General features: G+C 53.1%; 1 protein-coding gene across 5 annotated transcripts in view; it reads right to left on the bottom strand.

The window, feature by feature from the left end:
- The window catches only part of ME2 (malic enzyme 2), a 23,003-nt gene extending 2,044 nt beyond the window's left edge, over nt 1-20,959 (bottom strand). The window contains exons 1-14 of one of the 5 annotated variants that reach the window (XM_015850430.2): nt 20,743-20,958; nt 19,546-19,679; nt 14,451-14,600; nt 12,833-12,908; nt 11,702-11,863; nt 10,535-10,638; nt 9,438-9,547; nt 8,283-8,380; nt 5,831-5,944; nt 4,984-5,098; nt 2,848-2,990; nt 1,667-1,769; nt 877-947; nt 216-314 (exon numbers count right to left, since the gene is read on the bottom strand). In XM_015850430.2, coding sequence (XP_015705916.1) covers nt 216-314; nt 877-947; nt 1,667-1,769; nt 2,848-2,990; nt 4,984-5,098; nt 5,831-5,944; nt 8,283-8,380; nt 9,438-9,547; nt 10,535-10,638; nt 11,702-11,863; nt 12,833-12,908; nt 14,451-14,600; nt 19,546-19,679; nt 20,743-20,862 — 1,599 coding nt within the window. In that variant the 5' untranslated portion in view covers nt 20,863-20,958. Of the gene's footprint in view, nt 1-215; nt 315-876; nt 948-1,666; nt 1,770-2,847; nt 2,991-4,983; nt 5,099-5,830; nt 5,945-8,282; nt 8,381-9,437; nt 9,548-10,534; nt 10,639-11,701; nt 11,864-12,832; nt 12,909-13,431; nt 13,523-14,450; nt 14,601-15,615; nt 15,706-19,545; nt 19,680-20,742 lie in introns of those variants that run through there. The other 4 variants (XM_015850431.2, XM_015850433.2, XM_015850432.2 and 1 more) reach the window with 4 other exon arrangements.
- Nucleotides 20,960-24,440: the final 3,481 nt, after the last annotated feature.

Genomic DNA, 24,440 nt, shown 5'->3' with positions numbered 1-24,440 from the left:
TCTTATGGGGTCCTATGGGATCCTATGGGGGTCTATGGGATCCTCTAGGGTTTTATGGGGCTCTATGGGGTCCTATGGGGTCTATGGGGTCCTATGGGATCCTATGGGGCTCTATGGGGTCTTATGGGGCCCTATAGGGTCTTATGGGGTCCTATGGGATCCTATGGGGTCTTATGGGGCTCTATGGGGTTCTATGGGGTTCTATGGGGTCGCACCTTGACGGCGATGGAGATGGAGACCTCGCGGATGTTGGCCAATGGCGGATAGAGGCGGCCCTGCTCCAAATCCGATTGGCTGAGCTGATCCGACAGAGCCTATGGGGTGAGAGCGCCATTAAACCCCATAGAGACCCATAGACACCCCATAGGACCCCATAGGACCCCATTAAACCCCATAGGACCTCATAGACACCCCATAGACACCGCATAGGATCCCATAGAGCCCCATAGGATCCCATAGAGACCCATAGACACCACATTGGATCCCATAGAGCCCCATAGACCCCACAGAGACCCCATAGACCCCATAAGACCCCATAGGACCCCATAGAGACCCATAGACCCCATAGACCCCATAGAGCCCCACAGACACCTCACAGACCCCCATAGAACCCCATAGAGCCCCATAGAAACTCCATAGACACCCCATAGGACCCCATAGACCCCATAGACACCCCATAGAACCCAATAGACCCCATAAAACCCCATAGACACCCCATAGGACCCCATAAGACCCCATAGACCCCATAGAGACCCATAGAGCCCCATAGAGACCCATAGAGCCCCATAGAGACCCATAGAGCCCCATAGAGCCCCATAGAGACCCATAGAGACCCATAGAGACCCATAGAGACCCATAGAGACCCATAGATCTCACCTTGGCGGCCTCAAGGAAGACCCGGTCGCTGATGTGTCTGACGCTGCTCAGTATGACGGCCAGTGCCACCCCTATAACGGGACCCCATAGAAACCCCATAGACCCTATAGAGCCCCATAGGACCCCATAGGACCCCATAAGACCCCATAGGACCCCATTAAACCCCATAAGACCCCATAGGATCCCATAGGACATCATAGGACCCCATAGCGACCCTATAGGACCCCATAAGACCTTATTAAACCCCATTAAACCCCATAGGACCCCATTAAACCCCATAAGACCCCATAGAGACCCTATAGGATCCCATAGAGACCCCGTAAGACCCCATAAGACCCCATAGATCCCATAAGACCCCATAGGACTTCATAGGACCCCATGGGATCCTATTAGACCCCATAAGACCCCATAGAGACCCTATAAGACCCCATAGATCCCATAAGACCCCATAGGACCCCATAGAGACCCCATAAGACCCCATAGGACCCCATTAAACCCCATAAGACCCCATAAGACCCCATAAGACCCTATAGGACCCCATAAGACCCTATAGAGACCCTATAGGACCCCATAAGACCCCATAGACCCCATAGGACCCCATAAGACCCCATAGAGACGCCGTAAGACCCCATAAGACCCTATATGATCCCATAGGACATCAGAGGACCCCATAGACCCCATAAGACCCCATAGGACCCCATAGAACCCCATAGGACCCCATAAGACCCCATAGAGACCCCATAGGACCCCATTAGACCCCATAAGACCCCATAAGGCCCTATAGGGTTACCTGGGAAGATATAGGCGTTGTTCCCTTGCCCGGCCCTATAGGTCCGACCGTCTTTTAGGGTCACGGGATCGAACGGGCTCCCGCTGGCGAACAGGCAGCGACCCTATAAAGGGATATAGGGGATCCTATAGGGTCTATAGGGTCTATAGGGCCATATATGGGATCCTATGGGGTCTATAGGGCCGTATAGGGTCTATAGGGTTGTATGGGGGTCCTATAGGGGATATAGGGGTCTTATAGGGGATATAGGGGATCCTATGGGGTCTATAGGGCCGTATAGGGATCCTATAGGGTCTATAGGGTCGTATAGGGTCTATAGGCCCGTATAGGGGTCCTATAGGGGATATAGGGGATCCTATAGGGTCTATAGGGCCGTATGGGGTCTATAGGGCCGTATGGGGGTCCTATAGGGTCTATAGGGTCGTATAGGGGTCCTATAGGGGATATAGGGGATCCTATAGGCTCTATAGGGTCGTATAGGGTCTATAGGGTCATATAGGGTCTATAGGGCCATAGATGGGATCCTACAGGGTCTATAGGGGATATAGGGGATCCTATAGGGTCTATAGGGGATATAGGGGTCCTATAGGGGATATAGGGGATCCTATAGGGTCTATAGGGTCATATGGGGTCTATAGGGCCATATATGGGACCCTATAAGGGATATAGGGGATCCTATAGGGGTTATAGGGTCCATAGGGGATATATGGGATCCTATAGGGGATATATGGGATCCTATAGGGTCTATAGGGTCGTATAGGGGTTCTATAGGGTCTATAGGGGATATATGGGATCCTATAGGGGATATAGGGGATCCTATAGGGTCTATAGGGTCGTATAGGGGTCCTATAGGGGATATATGGGATCCTATATGGGATATAGGGGATCCTATAGGGGATATAGGGGTCCTATAGGGGATATAGGGGATCCTATAGGGTCTATAGGGCCATATAGGGATCCTATAGGGTCTATAGGGGATATAGGGAATCCTATAGGGGATATAGGGGATATATGGGATCCTATAGGGTCTATAGGGGATATAGGGCCATATAGAGACCCTATAGGGTCTATAGGGCCACATAGGGACCCTATAGGGTCTATAGGACCCCTATAGGGTCTATAGGGCCCCCTATAGGGCCCCCTATAGGGCCTATAGGGTCCTTATAGGGTCCCCTATATACCTCAGTTATAGTGTAGGCCTCCTGGGCCGTACACTCGGCCTTGGCTGTGGGGTTGCTGAGGGCGAAGATGATTGGTCGCTCGTTGATGGCGGCCATCTTGCGCAGCACCGATTGGTTGAAGAGGCGGCCGGCTCCCGCCACGCCTGGAGGATCCACCAATGAGAGGGGAGGAAGGAGGACGGGCAGCCAATGGGGGAGGAGGAAGGGGGGTCGGTTAGCCAATGGGGGAGGAGGAAAGGAGGCATAGGGCCTAGTTAGGCTTCGTAGGCCTAACTAGGCCTCATAGGCCTCAACTAGGCCTCATAGGCATCACTAGGCCCCAACTAGGCCCCATAGGCTTCAACTAGGCCTCAACTAGGCCTCATAGGCCCCAACTAGGCCCCAACTAGGCCCCATAGGCCCCAACTAGGCCCCATAGAGCCTTATAGGACCCTAATAAAGACCCCCAGCCCCATAACCAGCCCCATAGCCAGCCCTATAACCTTATAAGGCCTAACTAGGCCCCATCGGCCCTAACTAGGCCTCACAGGCCTCACTAGACCCCAACTAGTCCCCATAGGCCCCAACTAGGCTTCATAGGCCCTAACTAGGCCCCAACTAGGCCTCATAGAGCCTAACTAGGCCCCATAGAGCCCTATAGGACCCTAAGAAAGACCCCCAGCCCCATAACTAGCCCCATAACCAGCCCTATAACCTTATAAGGCCTAACTAGGCCCCATAGGCCCTAACTAGGCCTCACAGGCCCAACTAGGCCTCATAGGCTTCACTAGGCCCCAACTAGGCCCCAACTAGGCCTCATAGGCCTCAACTAGGCCCCATAGGCCCCAACTAGGCCTCACTAGGCCTCATAGGCCTCACTAGGCCCCATAGAGCCCTATAGGCCCTAATTAGGCCCTAACTAGGCCCCATAGAGCCCTATAGGACCCTATTAAAGACCCCCAGCCCCATAACCATCCCCATAACCAGCCCCATAGCCAGCCCTATAACCTCATAAGGCCTAACTAGGCCCCAACTAGGCCCCATAGGCCTAACTAGGCTTCAACTAGGCCCCATAGGCCCCAGCTAGGCCTCACAGGCCCAACTAGGCCTCACAGGCCTCACTAGGCCCCAACTAGGCCCCATAGGCCCCAACTAGGCTTCATAGGCCCTAACTAGGCCCCAACTATGCCTCATAAGCCCTAAGTAGGCCCCATAGAGCCCTATAGGACTCTAATAAAGACCCCCAACCCCATAACCAGCCCCATAGCCTGCCCTATAACCTTATAAGGCCTAAATAGGCCCCATAGACCCCAACTAGACCTCATAGGCCTCACTAGGCCCCAACTAGGCCTCATAGGCCTCAACTAGGCCCCAACTAGGCCCCATAGGCCCCAACTAGGCCCCGTAGGCCTCACTAGGCCCCAACTAGGCCCCATAGGCCTCACTAGGCCCCATAGGCCCTAACTAGGCCTCACAGGCCTAACTAGGCCCCAACTAGGCCTCACAGGCCTAATTAGGCCCCATAAGCCTCACTAGGCCCCAACTAGGGGCCCAAGGGTAATAGGACCTAATAAAGACCCCAGCCCCATAGCAGCCCTAGCAGCCCCATAACCTCATAAGGCCCACTAGGCTCATAGGCCTCATCAGGCCCCAACTAGGCCTCATAGGCCTAACTAGGCCCCAACTAGGCTCAATAGGCCTAACTAGGCCCATAGGCTCATAGGCCCTCATAGGCTCAACTAGGCCTCAACTAGGCCTCAGAGCCTCATCGGCCTAAACTAAGGCATCACAGGCCTAACTAGGCCCCAACTAGGCTCAACAGGCCTAATTTGGCCCATAAGCCTCATAGGCCCCAACTAGGCCCCATAGAGCCCTATAGGACCCTATTAAAGACCCCCAGCCCCATAACCAGCCTCATAACCAGCCCTATAAGCTTATAAGGCCTAACTAGGCCCCAACTAGGCCCCATAGGCCCCAACTAGGCCTCAACTAGGCCCCATAGGCCCCAGCTAGGCCTCACAGGCCCAACTAGGCCTCACAGGCCTCACTAGGCCCCATAGGCCTCACTAGGCCCCAACTAGGCCCCATAGAGCCCTATAGGCCCTATAGGATCCTCCAGCCCCATAACCAGCCCCATAACCAGCCCCACACACTGACCTATAATGGCCGTCGGCTTCAACATGGCGACGGCCTCTTCGAAGCTCTGGGGGATGGAGGCCGGGGCCTGGTGGGCGAAGGGCTCTTGGTTGATGTCCACTTGGGCCTCTCTACCCTGCAAACGGGGAGACTCTATGGTAGCCGGGAGGACTCGAGGCCTGCTTGGAGGACTTGAGGCCTGCTTGGAGGACTTGAGGCCTAGTGGAGGACTCGAGGCCTAGTGGAGGACTTGAGGCCTGGATGAGGACTCTATGGTCATTGGGAGGACTCTGTGGTCATTGGGAGGACTCTATGGTCATTGGAGGCCCCATAGAGCCCCATAGGACCCCATAGACCCCAATAGGACCCCATAGAGCCCCATAGAACCCAATAGGACCCCATAGAGCCCCATAGGACCCCATAGATCCCCACTGGAGCCCCATAGAGCCCCATAGGACCCCAATAGGACCCCATAGAGCCCCATAGAACCCCATAGGCCCCAATAGAACCCAATAGGACCCCCATAGACCCCAATAGAACCCAATAGAACCCCATAGGACCCCAATAGACCCGAATAGGACCGCATAGAACCCAATAGGACCCCATAGACCCCAATAGAACCCCATAGAGCCCCATAGAACCCCATAAACCCCCATTGGAGCCCCATAGAGCCCCATAGACCCCAATAGAACCCAATAGACCCCAATAGGACCCCATAGAGCCCCATAGGACCCCATAGACCCCAATAGAACCCAATAGGACCCCATAGAACCCCATAGAGCCCCATAGACTCCCACAGAGCCCCATAGAGCCCCATAGGACCCCATAGAGCCCCATAGGAGGACCCCAGCCCCACTGGAGGACTGACCTGGAAGACTAGGCCGTGCTTGTCGTACATCCAGATCCTCTTCCTGGCCGTCTCTATGGTCATCCCATTCTCCTCCATGGCCATCACTATCAGGTTGGCGATGCCTAGAGCGGCCTAGAAGAGAGAGAGACACTCTAGCACCAACTCTATGGTGCCTCGGAGGACCGGCGGCCATCTTGGATCCCCGGCGGCCATCTTGGATGCCCGGCGGCCATTTTGGATTCTAATAGAGATATTCTATCCCCCTCTAGGAGGACTCTATGGTGCCTCGGAGGACCGGCGGCCATCTTGGATCCTCGGCAGCCATCTTGGATTCCCGGCGGCCATCTTGGATGCCTATAAAGGCCTATAGAGACACTCTAGCCCTCTCTAGGAGGATTCTATGGTGCCCTGGAGGACCGGCGGCCATCTTGGATTCCCGGCGGCCATCTTGGATCCTCGGCAGCCATATTGGATCCACGGCGGCCATCTTGGAGGCCTATAGACCCCCATAGAGACACTCTAGCTCCCTCTAGGAGGACTCTATGGTGCCCTGGAGGACCGGCGGCCATCTTGGATGCCTATAAAGGCCTATAGAGACACTCTAGCCCCCTCTAGGAGGACTCTATGGTGCCCTGGAGGACCGGCGGCCATCTTGGATTCCTGGCGGCCATATTGGATTCCTGGCGGCCATCTTGGAGGCCTATAGACCCCCATTGAGACATTCTGTCCCCCTCTAAGAGGACTCTATGGTATCTTGGAGGACCGGCAACCATCTTGGATTCCTGGCGGCCATCTTGGATCCCCAGCGGCCATATTGGAGGAATATAGAGGCCTATAGACCCTCATAGAGACACTCTAGCCCCCTCTAGGAGGACTCTATGGTGCCTCGAAGGACCGGCGGCCATCTTGGATTCCTGCCGGCCATATTGGATCCCTGGCGGCCATCTTGGATGCCTATAGAGGCCTATAGACACCCATAGAGACACTCTAGCCCCCTCTAGGAGGACTCTATGGTGCCCTGGAGGACCGGCGGCCATCTTGGATCCCCGGCGGCCATCTTGGATGCCTATATAGGCCTATAGAGACACTCTAGCCCCCTCTAATAGGACTCTATGGTATCTCGGAGGACCGGCGGCCGTCTTGGATTCCCGGCGGCCATCTTGGATTCCTGGCGGCCATCTTGGATGCCATGGCGGCCATCTTGGATTCCCGGCGGCCATCTTGGAGGCCTATAGACCCCCATTGAGACATTCTGTCCCCCTCTAAGAGGACTCTATGGTATCTTGGAGGACCGGCGGCCATCTTGGATTCCTGGCGGCCATCTTGGATCCCCGGCGGCCATCTTGGATGACCGGCACCATCTTGGAGGCCTATAGACCCTCATAGAGACACTCTAGCCCCCTCTAGGAGGACTCTATGGTGCCCTGGAGGACTGGTGGCCATCTTGGATTCCCGGCGGCCATCTTGGAGGCCTATACAACCCCATAGAGACACTCTAGCCCCCTCTAGGAGGACTCTATGATGCCCTGGAGGACCGGCGGCCATCTTGGATTCCCGGCAGCCATCTTGGATTCCCGGCGGCCATCTTGGATCCCCGGCGGCCATCTTGGAGGCCTATAGACCCCCATAGAGACACTCTAGCCTCCTCTAGGAGGACTCTATGGTGCCCTGGAGGACCGGTGGCCATCTTGGATTCCTGGCGGCCATCTTGGATCCCCGGCAGCCATCTTGGAGGCCTATAGACCCCCATTGAGACATTCTGTCCCCCTCTAAGAGGACTCTATGGTATCTTGGAGGACTGGCGGCCATCTTGGATTCCCGGCGGCCATCTTGGATTCCATGGCGGCCATATTGGATCCCTGGCAGCCATCTTGGATCCCTGGCGGCCATCTTGGATACCATGGCGGCCATATTGGAGGACCGGCGGCCATATTGGATCCCCGGTGGCCATATTGGATTACTGGCGGCCATATTGGATGCCATGGCGGCCATATTGGATCCCTGGCAGCCATATTGTAGGACCGGCAGCCATGTTGGAGGACCGGCGGCCATGTTGGAGGATCGGCGGCCATCTTGGATTCCTGGCGGCCATATTGGATTCCTGGCGGCCATCTTGGATGCCATGGTGGCCATCTTGGATTCATGGTGGCCATATTGGATTACTGGCAGCCATCTTGGATTACCAGCGGCCATATTGTAGGACTGGCGGCCATATTGGATTCCTGGCAGCCATATTGGATTTCTGGCCGCCATCTTGGATTACTGGCGGCCATATTGGAGGACCGGCGGCCATGTTGGATGCCAAGAGCCGCCATCTTGGATTCCTGGCAGCCATATTGGATCCCCAGCGGCCATCTTGGATTACTGGCGGCCATATTGGACCCCCGGCAGCCATATTGGAGAACCGGCGGCCATCTTGGAGGACCGGCGGCCATGTTGGAGGACCCGGCGGCCATGTTGGAGGACTTACCTCTCCTGCCCCTAAGAAGAGAACTCTATGGTCCGTGATGGGTTTCCCCGTCGTCTTCTGGGCCGCCAAGAGACCGGCCAAGGCCACGGCCGCCGTACCTGGGATCATAGAGTTCCAAGATGGCGGACGCTCGCAGGACTCTATGGTAACTTGGAGGTCTAGGGTGTCCTATGGGGGTCTATGGGGCTCTATGGGGGTCTATGGGGGTCTGGGGTCCTCCAAGGTGGGGCTGGGGTCCTCCTATGGGGTTCTGTGGGTCCTCCCAACCCCATAGAGCCCCATAGGACCCCATAGAGCCCCATAGACCCCAATAGGATCCCATAGACCCCAATAGGATCCCATAGACCCCAATAGAACCCAACAGGATCCCACTGACCCCCATAGGAGGACCCCAGCCCCACCTTGGAGGACCCCAGCCCCACTGGAAGACCCCAGCCCCATAGAAAGATCCATAGAGCCCCATAGACCCCCATAGGACCATATAGACCCCAATAGGATCCCATTGACCCCCATAGAGCCCCACTGGAGGACCCCATAGAGCCCCATTGGAGGACCCCAGCCCCACTGGAGGACCCCAGCCCCCCATATGACCCCATAGGACCCCATTGAGCCCCATAGAGCCCCATAGGACCCCATTTATCCCCATTGACCCCTATAGGAGGAATCAGGACCCCATAGAGCCCCATTGGAGGACCCCAGCCCCACTGGACGACCCCAGCCCCACATTGGAGGACCCCATAGACCCCCATTGAGCCCCATAGACCCCCATAGAACCCCATAGGACCCCATAGACCCCAATAGAACCCAACAGGATCCCATTGACCCCCATAGAGCCCCACTGGAGGACCCCAGCCCCACATTGGAGGACCCCAGCCCCACATAGGACCCCATAGGACCCCAATACGACCCCATAGAGCCCAATAGACCCCAATAGATCCCCATTGAGCCCCATTGATTCCCATAGAGCCCCATTGGAGGACCCCAGCCCCATTGGAGGACCCATAGAGCCCCATAGGACCCCATAGGACCCCACAGACCCCAATAGACCCCAATACGACCCCATAGGACCCCATTGGCCCCCATTAACCCCCATAGAGCCCCATTGCAGGACCCCAGCCCCACCTTGGAGGACCCCAGCCCCACAGGAGGACCCACCTTGGATGTCGTCATTGAAGATGCAGTATCTCTCCCTATATTTCCTTAGGAAGCGGAAGGCGTTGTGGTTCCCAAAGTCCTCGAATTGGATCAGGGTGTTCTGGCCGTACCTAGATATGGGGCAGGACCCATAGATGTGGGGCTGGGGGGTCCTGTAGTGTTTTATGGGGTCCTATGGGGTCCTATAGGGTCTTATGGGGTCCTATTGGGTTCTATGGGGTCCCATTGATTCCTATGGGGGCTGCAATACCATTAGCGGCCACTAGGTGGCGCTATATAATGGAATCCAATGGGAGTCTATGGGGCTCCATTGAATCCTATGGAGTCCTATTGGGTTCAATGGGATCCTATGGGGTCTTATAGGGTCTTATAGGGTTTTTATAGGGTTTTTATAGGGTTTTTATGGGGTTCTATGGGGTCTTATGGGGTTCTATGGGGTTCTATGGGGTCTTATGGGGTCTTATGGGGTCTATGGGGTCTAATGGGGTCCTATAGAGTTATAATGGGAGTCTATGGGGTTCTATGGGGTCTCTATAGGGTTTAATGGGGTCTTATGGGATCCTATGGGATCCTATGGGGTTCTATGGGATCCTATGGGGTCTTATGGGATCCTATGGGGTTTAATGGGGTCCTATGGGGTCCTATAGGGTCTTATGGGGTCCTATGGGGTCTCTATGGGGTTCTACGGGGTCCTATAGGGTCTTATGGGGTCCTATAGGATCCTATGGGGGTCTATGGGGTTCTATGGGGTCGTATAGGGTCCTATAGGGCTCCATTGATTCCTATGGGGTCCCATTATATCCTATGGGGGCTGCAATACCATTAGCGGCCACTAGGTGGCGCTATAGCAGATTATAATGGGAGTCTATGGGAGCCATTGATTCCTATGGGGCTCTATTGATTCCTATGGGGGCTGCAATACCATTAGCGGCCACTAGGTGGCGCTATATGATGGAATCCAATGGGAGTCTATGGAATCCAATGGAACTCAATGGGATCCTATGGGGTCTTATAGGGTCTTATAGGGTCTTATAGGGTTTTTATGGGGTTTTATGGGGTTTTTTTGGGGTTTCTATGGGGTTTCTATGGGGTTTTACCTGTCGGTGATGGCCTCCATGAACTCGTCGATCAGTTCGTCGTAGGCCGCCGTTCGATCCCGACGCTGGTACAACCCCATATAGAAGGGGTCCTTTAATAGGGTCTATGGGGCGAGATATAGGGTTTATATGGGGTCCTATGGGGTCCTATGGGGTCTTATAGGGTCTATGGGGTCCTATAGGGTCTTATGGAATCTTATAGGGTCTCTATGGGGTCTATAGGGTCCTATAGGGTCTTATAGGGTTCTATGGGGTCCTATGGGGTCTTATGGGGTCGTATAGGATCCTATGGGGTCTATGGGGTCCTATGGGGTTATAATGGGAGTCTATGGGGTCTTATGGGGTCCTATGGGGTCTTATAGGGTTATAATGGGAGTCTATGGGGCTCTATGGGGTCCTATGGGGTCTTATGGGGTCTATAGGATTCTATGGGGTTTTATAGGGTCTTATGGGGTCTATGGGGTCTTATAGGGCCTCTATGTGGTCTATAGGGTCCTATGGGGTCTTATAGGGTCCTATGGGGGTCTATGGGGTCCTATAGGGTCTTATGGGGTTCTACGGGGTCTATGAGATCCTATAGGGTCTATGGGGTCTATGGGGTCTTATAGGGTCTTATAGGTTCTTATGGGGTCTTATGGGGTCTATGGGATCCTATAGGGTCTTATAGGGTTCTATAGGGTCTATAGGGTCTTATAGGGTCCTATAGGGTTCTATGGGGTCTTATAGGGTCTTATGGGATCCTATAGGGTCTTATGGGGTCTTATAGGGTCTTATGGAGTCTTATGGGGTCTATGGGGTCTTATGGGATCCTATAGGGTCTTATGGGGTCCTATTGGGTTCTATAGGGTCCTATGGAGTCCTATGGGGTCTTATGGGATCTTATAGGGTCTATGGGGTCTTACGGGTTTCTATGGGGTCTTATGGGATCCTATAGGGTCTTATAGGGTTCTACGGGGTCTATGGGATCCTATAGGGTCTTATAGGGTCTTATGGGGTCTTATGGGGTCTTATAGGGTCTATGGGGTTCTATAGGGTCCTATGGGGTCTTATAGGGTCCTATTGGGTTCTATGGGGTCTATGGGATCCTATGGGGTCTTATAGGGTTCTATAGGGTCCTATAGGGTTTAATGGGGTTCTATGGGGTCTATGGGGTCTATAGGGTCTTACCGTGTTATCCGTCCCCACATCAATACACACAGGCAGGCACTTATGGGGCTGGATCCCGGCGCAGGCCGTATAGAGGCACAGTTTCCCTACAGGGATCCCCATCCCATAAACCCCCAAATCCCCCAAACCCAGGATCCGCTCGCCGTCCGTCACCACCACGGCCTGCAATAGGGGATTAATAGGGTCAAGGGGGTCCTATAGGGTTTAATGGGGTTTAATAGGGTTCTATAGGGTCTTATGGGGTCCTATGGGGTCTTATAGGGTCTTATGGGGTCTTATGGGGTCTCTTATAGGGTCCTATTGATTCCTATGGGGTCTGCAATACCATTAGTGGCCACTAGGGGGCGCTATAGCAGATTATAATGGGAGTCTATGGGAGCCATTGATTCCTATGGGAGCCATTGATTCCTATGGGGCTCTATTGGGCTCTATGGAAGCCAATGGGATCCTATGGGGTCCTATGGGGTTTAATGGGGGTCTAATGGGGTCTTATGGGGTTTAATGGGGTCTTATGGGGTCCTATAGGATCCTATGGGGTCTTATGGGGTCCTATGGGGTCTCTATGGGGTCTCTATGGGGTTCTATGGGATGCTATGGGGCTCTATGGGGGTCTACGGGGTTCAATAGGATCCTATGGGGTCTTATGGGGTCTTATGGGGTTTAATAGGGTCCTATAGGGTCTTATAGGGCCTTATGGGGTCTTATGGGGTCTCTATGGGATCCTATAGACTCCAATAGGGTCTTATGGGGTCTTATGGGGTCTTATGGGGTCTCTTATAGGGTCCTATTGATTCCTATGGGGGCTGCAATACCATTAGCGACCACTAGGTGGCGCTATATTATGGAATCCAATGGGAGTCTATGGGGCTCCATTGGATCCTATGGAGCTCTATGGGATCCTATGGGGTCTTATGGGGTCTTATGGGGTTATAATTGGAGTCTATGGGACTTTATGGGGTCCTATGGGGTCTTATGGGGTCTTATGGGGTCCTATGGGGTTTAATGGGGTTCTATGGGGTTTAATGGCGTCCTATGGGGTTCTATGGGGTCCTATAGGGTTCTATAGGGTCTTATGGGGTCCTATAGGGTTTAATGGGGTTTAATGGGGTTCTATGGGGTTTATGGGGTCACCTTGACGTCGTTCTCGGGCCAGTTGTCCACGATGGATCTGATGTGACCCCGATCCGAGATGGAAATGAACAGGCCCCTATAGGAAACAATAGGGCCCCATAGAGACCCCATAGAGCCCCATAGAGACCCCATAGAGCCCCATAGGGCCCCATAAGACCCCATAGGACCCTATAGAACCCCATAGGACCCCATAAGAACCCATAAGACCCCATAGAGACCCATAGAGACCAATAGAGACCCCATAGAGCCCCATAGAGACCCCATAGGACCCTATAGAACCCCATACATCCCCATAGGACCCCATAAGACCCCATAAGACCTCATAAGACCCCATAAAAACCCCATAAGACCCCATAGGATCCCATAAGACCCCATAGGACCCCATTAAACCCCATAGGACCCCATAAGACCCCATAAAAACCCTATAAGACCCCATAGGATCCCATAGAGACCCCATAGACTCCCATTGGATTCCATTATATAGCGCCACCTAGTGGCCGCTAATGGTATTGCAGCCCCCATAGGAATCAATAGGACCCTATAAGACCCTATAAGACCCCATAGGACCCCATAGGACCCCATAGAAACCCCATAGATACTTAGGCCTGCGGAAGATGTGGCCATATTGGGTACAGGCCAACCCTACAGACCCCATAGGACCCCATAGGACCCCATAAGACCCCATAGAACCCCATAAGACCCCATAGGACCCCATAAGACCCTATAAGACCCCATAGGACCCCATAGACCCCATACGACCCCATTAAACCCCATAGGATCCAATGGAGCCCCATAGACTCCCATTGGATTCCATTATATAGCGCCCCCTAGTGGCCGCTAATGGTATTGCAGCCCCCATAGGAATCAATGGCTCCCATAGGAATCAATGGCTCCCATAGGAATCAATGGGACCCCATAGGAATCAATGGCTCCCATAGGAATCAATGGCTCCCATAGACTCCCATTATAATCTGCTATAGCGCCCCCTAGTGGCCACTAATGGTATTGCAGCCCCCATAGGAATCAATAGGACCCTATAAGACCCTATAAGACCCCAATAGGACCCCAATAGGATTCAATAGGACCCTATAGGACTCAATAGGACCCCATAGACCCCATAGAGACCCCATAAGACCCCATAGACCCTATAGGACCCCATAGAACCCCATAGACACCATAGAACCCCATAAGACCCCATAAGACCCCATAGAAACCCCATAGAACCCCATAAGACCCCATAGGACCCCATTAAATCCCATAGGATCCCATTGGCTTCTATAGAGCCCAATAGAGCCCCATAGGAATCAATGGCTCCCATAGACTCCCATTATAGCGCCACCTAGTGGCCACTAATGGTATTGCAGCCCCCATAGGAATCAATAGGACCCTATAAGACCCCATAAGACCCTATAAGACCCCATAAGACCCTATAAGACCCCAATAGGACCCCAATAGGATTCAATAGGACCCCATAGGACCCCATAGACCCCATAGGACCCCATAGAACCCTATAGAACCCATAGGACCCCATAAGACCCCATAGGACCCCATAGACCCCAATAGGACATCATAGGACCCTATAAGACCCCATAAAACCCCATAGAAACCCCATAGATACTTAGGCCTGCGGAAGATGTGGCCATATTGGGTACAGGCCAACCCTACAGTCGGGGTGTAGACGATGGGCATCAACCTCTCGATGTCGTCCTGTAAAACCCTATAGAAGAGCTTCTCGTTCCGCTCCTGGATCCCCATTAAATAGATGTACCTGTGGACGAGACCCCATAAGACCCCATTAAACCCCATAAGACCCCATAGAACCCAATAGGATCCATACGACCCCATAGACCCCATAAGACCCCATAGGACCCTATAGGACTCATAGGAACCCATAGAACCCCATAGGACCCTATAGGATCCCATTAAACCCCATAAGACCCCATAGGACCCTATAGGACCCTATAAGATCCCATAGATACCCCATAAGACCCCATAGGACCCCATAAAACCCCATAGGACCCTATAGAACCCAATAGAACCCCATAAGACCCCATAGACCCCCATAGGACCCCATAGGATCCCATAGAACCCCAATAGGACCCCATAGGACCCTATAGACCCCATAAGACCCTATAAGACCCCATAGACCCCATAAGACCCCGTTAAACCCCATTAAACCCCATAGGATCCCATTAAACCCCATAAGACCCCATAGGATCCCATAGAGACCCCATAAGACCCCATAAGAACCCATAGGACTCATAGGACCCCATAGAACCCCATAGAACCCCAATACGACCCTATAGGACCCCATAAGACCCCATATAACCCCATAGAACCCTATAGCCCCCCAATAGGACCCCATAGAGCCCCATAGACACCCCATAGGACCCCATAGACCCCAATAGAACCCCATAAGACCCCATTAAACCCCATAGGACCCCATAAGACCCCATAGGACCCTATAGGACCCCATAGAACCCCATAGGACCCAATAGGACCCTATAGAACCCCATAGACCCCAATAGAACCCCATAAGACCCCATAGGACCCAATAGAGCCCCATAGACTCCCATTATAACCAGTTATAGCGCCACCTAGTGGCAGCTGATGGTATTGCAGCCCCCATAGGACCCAATAGAACCCCATAGAGCCCTATAGGACCCCATAGAACCCCATAGGACCCCATAGAGCCCCATAGAGACCCCATAGGACCCCATAAGACCCCATAGAGCCCCATAAGACCCTATAGAACCCCATAGGACCCCATAGAACCCCCTTACTTCTGCAGTGGGTCGCTGATCCGCCCTATATTCTTATGGAACCTCAAGGCCTGGATGTCCTGGGTCCCATAAAGCCCCATAGGACCCCATAGACACCCCATAGAGACCCCATAGAGTCCCATAGGACCCCATAGAACCCCATTAAACCCCATAGGACCCCATAAAACCCCTATAGCCCCCCAATAGGACCCTATAGAGCCCCATAGACACCCCATAGGACCCTATAGGAACCCATAGAACCCCATAAGACCCCATAGGACCCCATTAAACCCCATAAGACCCCATAGGAACCCCATAGAGCCCTATAGGACCCCATAGGACCCCATAGGACCCTGTAGGATCCCATAGAGCCCCATAGACTCCCATTATAATCTGTTATAGCGCCACCTAGTGGCAGCTGATGGTATTGCAGCCCCCCATAGGACCCAATAGAGCCCCATAGGACCCCATTAAACCCCATAAGACCCTATAAGACCCCATAGGATCCCATAGAACCCCATAAAACCCCATTAAACCCTATAGGATCCCATAAAACCCTGTAGGATCCCATATGACGCCATAAGACCCTATAGGACCCTAGAAGGCCCCATAGGACCCTATAAGACCCCATAAAACCCCATTAAACCCCATAAGACCCCATAAGACCCCATAGAGACCCCATAGAGCCCAATAGGACCCCATAGGACCCTATAAGACCCCATAAAACCCTATAGCCCCCCAATAGGACCCCGTAGAGCCCCATAGACATCCCATAGGACCCCATAAGACCCCATAGGACCCCCATAGGATAACATAGGACCGCATAGGACCCTATAGCCCCCCAATAGGACCCCATAGACCCCCATAGGACCCCATAAGACCCCATAGGACCCCATAGGACCCCATAGGACCCCATAAGACCCCATAGGACCCCATAGGACCCCATAGAGCCCCATAGAGACCCCATAGGACCCCATACGACCCCATAGAGCCCCATAGGACCCCATTAAACCCCATAGGACCCCATAGAGACCCCATAGGACCCTATAGGACCCCATAGGACACTATAGAGACCCCATAGGACCCCATAGACCCCATAGGACCCCATAGAGCCCCATAGAGCCCCAATAGGACCCCATAGGACCCCATAGGACCCCATAAGACCCCATAGAGCCCCATAGAACCCCATTAAACCCCATAGGACCCCATAGAGACCCCATAGGACCCCATAGGACCCCATAGGACCCCATAAGACCCCATAGGGCCCCATAGCCCCCTTACTTTTGCAGTGGGTCGCTGATCCGCCCTATATTCTTATGGAACCTCAAGGCCTGGATGTCCTGGGTCCCATAGAGCCCCATAGGACCCCATAGACACCCCATAGAGACCCCATAGGACCCCATAGGACCCCATTAAACCCCGTAGAACCCCATAGAGCCCCATAGACTCCCATTATAACCAGTTATAGCGCCACCTAGTGGCAGCTGATGGTATTGCAGCCCCCATAGGACCCAATAGAACCCCATAGAGCCCTATAGGGACCCCAAAGACCCCATAGGACCCCCATTAGACCCTATAGGACCCATAAGACCCCTCATAGAGCCCCATGTAGGACCCCATAGAACCCCATAGAACCCCAATAGAACCCCATAGATACCCCATAAGACCACATAGGACCCCATAGGATAACATTAGGGACCCCATAGACTCCCCATATGAGCCCCATAGATACCCCATAGAACCCCATAGGACCCCATAGAGCCCCCATGAGAGCCCCATAGAGCCCCGAAGAGCCCCAAGAAAACCCCCTTAACTCTGCAGTGGGTCGCATAAGATACCGCACACTATCCGTGACATAGGAAACTCCGGGCCACTGAAAGATATGAGGTCCCAAGAGATCCAATCAGACACCAATAAGGACACCCCACCTAGGAACACTTACCCAACCACATAGACACCAAACAATCATAGGACACCCATAGAACCCATACGAGCCACACACTCCGTCAAAATTACATACATACCTACTATACAGTAACCATAACGCGCAACCCTAGTGAGCACTGCAATGGAATAACATTGGCAGCCCCACTACCGAAACCCAATAGAAACCCCCAAATAAGAGACCCCATAGAAGACCCATGGACACCCAACTAGAACCCCTAAGGACCCCATACAAGGAATCCCATAGAGCCCCACTAGGACACCATATAGAGAAACCATAAGGACCACACAAATAAAGAACACCTAGACAACCAAACTAGAGACCCCATAGGAAAGCCGCCACAACTAGGACCCAACAATAAGACCCCATACGAGACACACCAAATAGACCACTAGACCCACATACCCGAGACCAACAATTCAAACATAGGAAACCACAACATAGAACCGCATAGGAACCCCATAGAGCCCCATAGGACCCCATAGGACCCCATAGAGCCCCCTTACTTCTGCAGTGGGTCGCTGATCCGCCCTATATTCTTATGGAACCTCAAGGCCTGGATGTCCTGGGTCCCATAAAGCCCCATAGGACCCCATAGACACCCCATAGAGACCCCATAGGACCCCATAGAGCCCAATAGAACCCCATAGGACCCCATAGACCCCCATAGGACCCCATAAGACCCCATAGAGCCCCATAGGACCCCATAGACCCCAATAGAACCCCATAGGACCCCATAGACCCCCATAGGACCCCATAGGACCCCATTAAACCCCATAAGACCCCATAGACCCCCCATAGAACCCAATAGGACCCCATAGACCCCAATAAAACCCCATAGACCCCCATAGGACCCCATAAGACCCTATAGGACCCCATAGAGACCCCATAGGACCCCCATAGGACCCCATAGAGCCCCATAGGACCCCATAGAACCCCATAGGACCCCATAGACCCGCATAGAACCCCATAAAACCCCATTAAACCCAATAGGATCCCATTAAACCCCATAAGACCCCATAAGACCCAATAGGATCCCATAGGACCCCATAGAACCCCATAGACACCCCATAGCACCCCATAGGAACCCATAGGACCCCATAGAACCCCATAGGACCCCATAAGACCCCATAGAGCCCCATAGAACCCCTATAGACCCCATACAACCCAATAGGATCCCATAGAACGCCATAAGACCCCATAAGACCCCATAGGACCCCATAGAGCCCCATAGGACCCCATAGAGCCCTATAGAGCCCCATAGACTCCCATTATAACCAGTTATAGCGCCACCTAGTGGCAGCTGATGGTATTGCAGCCCCCATAGGACCCAATAGAGCCCCATAGAGCCCTATAGGACCCCATAGATACCCCATAGAGCCCCATAAGACCCCATAGGACCCCATAGAGCCCCATAGGACCCCATAAGACCCCATAGAACCCCATAGGGCCCCATAGAACCCCCTTACTTCTGCAGTGGGTCGCTGATCCGCCCTATATTCTTATGGAACCTCAAGGCCTGGATGTCCTGGGTCCCGTAAAGCCCCATAGGACCCCATAGGACCCCACAGAGCCCTATAGGACCCTATAGGACACTATAGGACCCCATAGACCCCCATAGGACCCCATAGGACCCTATAGCCCCCCATAGAGACCCCATAGGACCCCATTAAACCCCATAGGATCCAATGGAGCCCCATAGACTCCCATTATAATCTGCTATAGCGCCACCTAATGGCCACTAATGGTATTGCAGCCCCCATAGGAATCAATAGAGCACCATAGGAATCAATGGCTCCCATAGGAATCAATGGCTCCCATAGACTCCCATTATAATCTGTTATAGCGCCACCTAGTGGCAGCTGATGGTATTGCAGCCCCCCATAGGACCCAATAGAGCCCCATAGGACCCCATAAGACCCCATAGAGCCCCATAGGACCCCATAAGACCCCATAGGACCCCATAGAACCCCATAGGACCCCATAGAGCCCCATAGCCCCCTTACTTCTGCAGTGGGTCGCTGATCCGCCCTATATTCTTATGGAACCTCAAGGCCTGGATGTCCTGGGTCTCGATCTTGGGGGGCAGGAGCCCCTGGAGCCCCAACATCTGCCTCTCCAATAGGGTAAAGGCCATCCCCTATAAGACAAAGGGGATACCGGCCCTATAAAGCCGCCATCTTGGATTTCCAGCCCAGTTGGAGGACTTATGGCCGCCCTCGGTCCTCCAAGGGATGCCGGCCCTTTAAATCCAGCGGGTTGGAGGACTTATGGCCGCCCTCGGTCCTCCAAGGGACGCCATCTTGGATTTGGAAGACTAATGGCCGCCCTCGGTCCTCCAAGGGACGCCATCTTGGATTTGGAGGACTTATGGCCGCCCTCGGTCCTCCAAGGGACGCCATCTTGGATTCGGAGGACTAATGGCCGCCCTCGGTCCTCCAAGGGACGCCGGCCCTTTAAGGCGGCCATCTTGGATGGGCCCATTAAGGGGCAAATCCAACGGGATTGGCTGCTTATGTGGCTCATTTGCATATCGAGGGGGTGATTTGCATATCGAAGGACTGATTTGCTTATCGAGGTGTTGATTTGCATGTTGTGGGGTTAATTTGCATATCGAGCCTAATTTGCATATCGGAGCCATATTGGCTGGTGGGGTTGGTCCTTTATGGGCCTAATTAGCATAAAGGACAACTAATTAGCATATTGAGGGTCGAATTAGCATATTGGAGGGGTAAATTACCGTATTGAGTGCCTAATTAGCATATCGTGGTCGCAATTAGCATATTGAAGTCCTAATTAGCATATTTAAGGGACTAATTACCATACTGAGCACCAAATTAGCATATCTAATGCATAATGAGAGTCTAATTTGCATAACTGATTTGCATATTGCATAGTTAATTAGCATACAGGATTCCTATTTGCATAGCGAGAACTAATTACCATATAGCTTGTCTAATTTGCATATTGACTGCCTAATTACCATATCGATGGACTAATTTGCACATCTGAGCACCTCATTACCATATCGAGGGCCCCATTTGCATATCTGACCACCTAATTACCATATCGAGGGCCTCATTTGCATAACCGGCCGCCATCTTGGCTCCCCATTGACCTTATCAGAGCCTACGAGGGCCGTGATTGGCTCGTTCAGGCCCTAATTAGCATGCATATGCAAATGAGGCTTAACGAGGCCTTACCTTATTGGTCCGTGGGTTCAACATTAAGGGTTTCCCCTTCTCCTTTGTATGGATGGACCTTGAGAGGGATAAAAGGAAGCGGGACAACATGGCGGCCAATGGGGTCCTAGAGATTTGCATAAATTTGCATACATTAGGAGCCCCATAGGATCCAATGGGACCCCATAGGATCTAATAGGACCCCATAGAACTCAATGGGACCCCATAGGATTTAATAGGGCCCCATAGGATCTAATAGGACCCCATAGGATCTAATGGGACCCCATAGAGCCAATGGGGTGGTCATATAGAAGGGGTTAATTAGCATAAATTAGCATACGTTAGGAGCCCATAGGAACTAATGGGGCCCCATAGAGCCCCATAGGGACCCCATAGAACCCCATAGACCCCCATAGACCCCCATAGGACCCCATAGATCCCCATAGCCCCCCCATAGAGCCCCATAGGATAACATAGAGACCCCATAGCACCCCATAGACCCCCATAGGACCCCATAGTACCCCATAGAGCCCCATAGAGCCCCATAGGACCCCATAGAGCCCCATAGTGCCCCATAGACCCCCATAGAACCCCATAGAACCCTATAGGACCCCATAAGACCCCATAGACCCCTATAGAGCCCCATAGAGCCCCATAGCCCCCCATAGGACCCACAGAGCCCCATAGATGCGCGCGCATAGACCCATAGAACCCCAATAGGCGCTCCAACGGCGCCTTCCGATTGCCCCCCTTTCCCCTCCCCCCCCCTTTCACCCCAACCGACCGGTTAACCCCCCCCCGTTCCGGTCACCTGTCCGTCTCCCCACTTCCGGTCCGGTCGTTCAACCCGTTTTCCGTGTTTTATAAACCCTTATTTCCGGGTCCCCCCCCCCCCCCCGGGAGCTCCGTTCGCTTCGGCGGCCGGAGCCCAACTGAGCCCGGACGACAACGGAAGTCGGGGCCCTTCCGGGAGGCGGGGCTTCAAGCGTGACGGACGGAGCGCGCAGCCAATGGGGAGGGAGGAGCCGAGCTGAGCGGCCAATGGGAGGGAGGGGCGGGAGATAAGGGGCGGGGATGCGCGGCGAGCCAATGGGGAGGGGGAGGAGGGTGAGGAGCGGCTGGAAGAGCCAATGGGAGGGGAGGGGGGAGGGGATTAGGGGGATGGAGAGCGGTGATTGGCTGCAGGTGGAATGGGGTGATTAAAGGGGCGGCCATAAGTCCTCCAACGGACTTTGGTCCTCCGAGGGCGGCCATTAGTCCTCCAACGGCCATTAGTCCTCCAAGGGGGGCCATAAGTCCTCCAAGGGCGGCCATAAGTCCTCCAAGGGCGGCCATTAGTCCTCCAACGGCCATAAGTCCTCCAGCGGCGGCCATTAGTCCTCGATGGGCGGCCTTTAGTCCTCCGAGGGCGGCCATAAGTCCTCCAGCGACCCCATAGAGCCCCATAGGACCCCATAGAGCCCTATAAGACCCCATAGAGACCCCATAAGACCCCATAGGACCCCATAGAGACCCCATAAGACCCCATAGGACCCTATAGAAACCCCATAGAACCCCATTAGACCCAATAGGACCCCATAAGACCCTATAAGACCCCATTAACCCCATTAGACCCCATAGGATCCCATAGAGACCCCATAGAGTCCCATAGAGACCCCATAAGTCCCTATAGGACCCCATAAGACCCCATAGAGCCCCATAGAACCCCATAGAGTCCCATAGAGACCCCATAGGGACCCCATAAGTCCCCATAGAAACCCCATAGGATCACATAGAGCCCCATAGAACCCCATAGGATCCCATAAGACCCCATAGAGCCCCATAAGACCCCATAGGATCCCATAGACTCCCATTATAACCTGCTATAGCGCCACCTAGTGGCCACTAATGGTATTGCAGCCCCCATAGGAATCAATAGAGCCCCCATAAGACCCCATTAAACCCCATAAGACCCCATAGAGACCCCGTAAGACCCCATAGGATCACATAGGACCTTATAGAAACCCCATAGAACACCATTAGACCCCATAGAGACCCCATTAAACCCCATAGGACCCCATAGACCCCATAGAAACCCCATAGGACCCCATAGGGACCCCATAGGACCCTATAGAGACCCCATAGGACCTATGGGGTCCTATGGGGTTTCTATGGGGTCTTATGGGGTTAATGGGGTCTTATGGGGTCTTATGGGGTCCTATAGGGTTTAATGGGGTTTAATGGGGTCTATGGGGTCCTATGGGGTTTCTATGGGGTCTCTGGGGTCCTATGGGGTCCTATGGGGTTTCTATGGGGTCCTATCGGGCTCTATGGGGTCTTATGGGGCCTTATGGGGTTCTATAGGGTTTAATAGGGTCTTATGGGGTCTATGGGCTCCTATGGGACTCTATGGGGTCCTATTGTTTCCTATGGGGACTTATGGGGTCCCATTGATCCCTATGGGGTCCTATGGGGTTCTATCGGGTTTAATGGGGTCTTATGGGGGTCTATGGGGTCTTATGGGGTCCTATGTGGTTTATATGGGGTTTAATGGGGTCCTATGGGGTCTATGGGGTCCTATAGGGTCGTATAGGGTTCTATGGAGTCTTATGGGATTCTATGGGGTTTAATGGGGTTAATGGGGTCTTATGGGGCCTTATGGGGTTTTATGAGGTCTTATGGGGTCTTATGGGGTCCTATAGAGTTTAATGGGGTCTTATGGGGTTAATAGGGTCTTCTGGGGTCCTATGGGGTTTCTATGGGGTCTTATGGGGTCCTATGGGGTCCTATGGGGTTTTATGGGGTCTTATGGGGTTAATGGAGGTTTATGGGGTCTAATGGGATCCTATGGGGTTTCTGTGGGGTCCTATGGGGTCTTATGGGGGTCTATGGGGTCCTATGGTGTTCTATAGGGTTTAATGGGGTCTTATGGGGTCTTATGGGGTTTCTATGGGGTCTATGGGGGTCTATGGGGCCCTATGGGGTCTCTATGGGGTCTTATGGGGTCTTATGGGGTCCTATAGAGTTTAATGGGGTCTTATGGGGTCCTATGGGGTCCTATGGGGTCTATGGGGTCCTATAGGGTTTAATGGGGTCTTATGGGGTTCTATAAGGTTTAATGGGGTCTTACGGGTTCCTACGGGATTCTATGGGGTTAATGGGGTCCTATGGGGTTTTATAGGGTCTTATGGGGTCCAATAGGGTTTAATGGGGTCCTATGGGGTCTTATGGGGTCTCTAAAGGGTCTTTCCTTGGTTTCCTTCCGCTCTAACCCTGTTTTTCTTGGTTTTGTTCGGTTCTAACCCGGCTTTTCTTGGGTTTTTTTGGCTCTAACCCTTCTTTTCTTGGTTTTCTTCCGCTCTAACCCTACTTTTCTGGGTTTCCTTCCATTCTAACCCTGCTGTTCTTGTTTTTTTCCGTCTCTAACCCTGTTTTTCTTGGTTTTTTTCGGCTCTAACCCTGTTTTTCTTGGTTTTCTTCTGTTCTAACCCTGCTTTTCTTGGTTTTCTTCCGCTCTAACCCTGCTTTTCTTGGTTTTCTTCCGCTCTAACCCGGCTTTTCTTGGTTTTCTTCCGTTCTAACCTTGTTTTTCTTGGTTTTCTCCGGCTCTAACCCTGTTTTTCTTGGTTTTCTCCACTCTAACCCTGCTTTTCTTGGTTTTCTTCTGCTCTAACCCTGTTTTTCTTGGTTTTTTTCGGCTCTAACCCTGTTTTTCTTGGTTTTCTTCCGCTCTAACCCTG

The sequence above is a fragment of the Coturnix japonica genome, unplaced genomic scaffold, assembly GCF_001577835.2.
Source record: "Coturnix japonica isolate 7356 unplaced genomic scaffold, Coturnix japonica 2.1 chrUnrandom458, whole genome shotgun sequence".
Classification (NCBI taxonomy): domain Eukaryota; kingdom Metazoa; phylum Chordata; class Aves; order Galliformes; family Phasianidae; genus Coturnix; species Coturnix japonica.
This window is presented reverse-complemented; position numbering and strand designations above follow the sequence as displayed.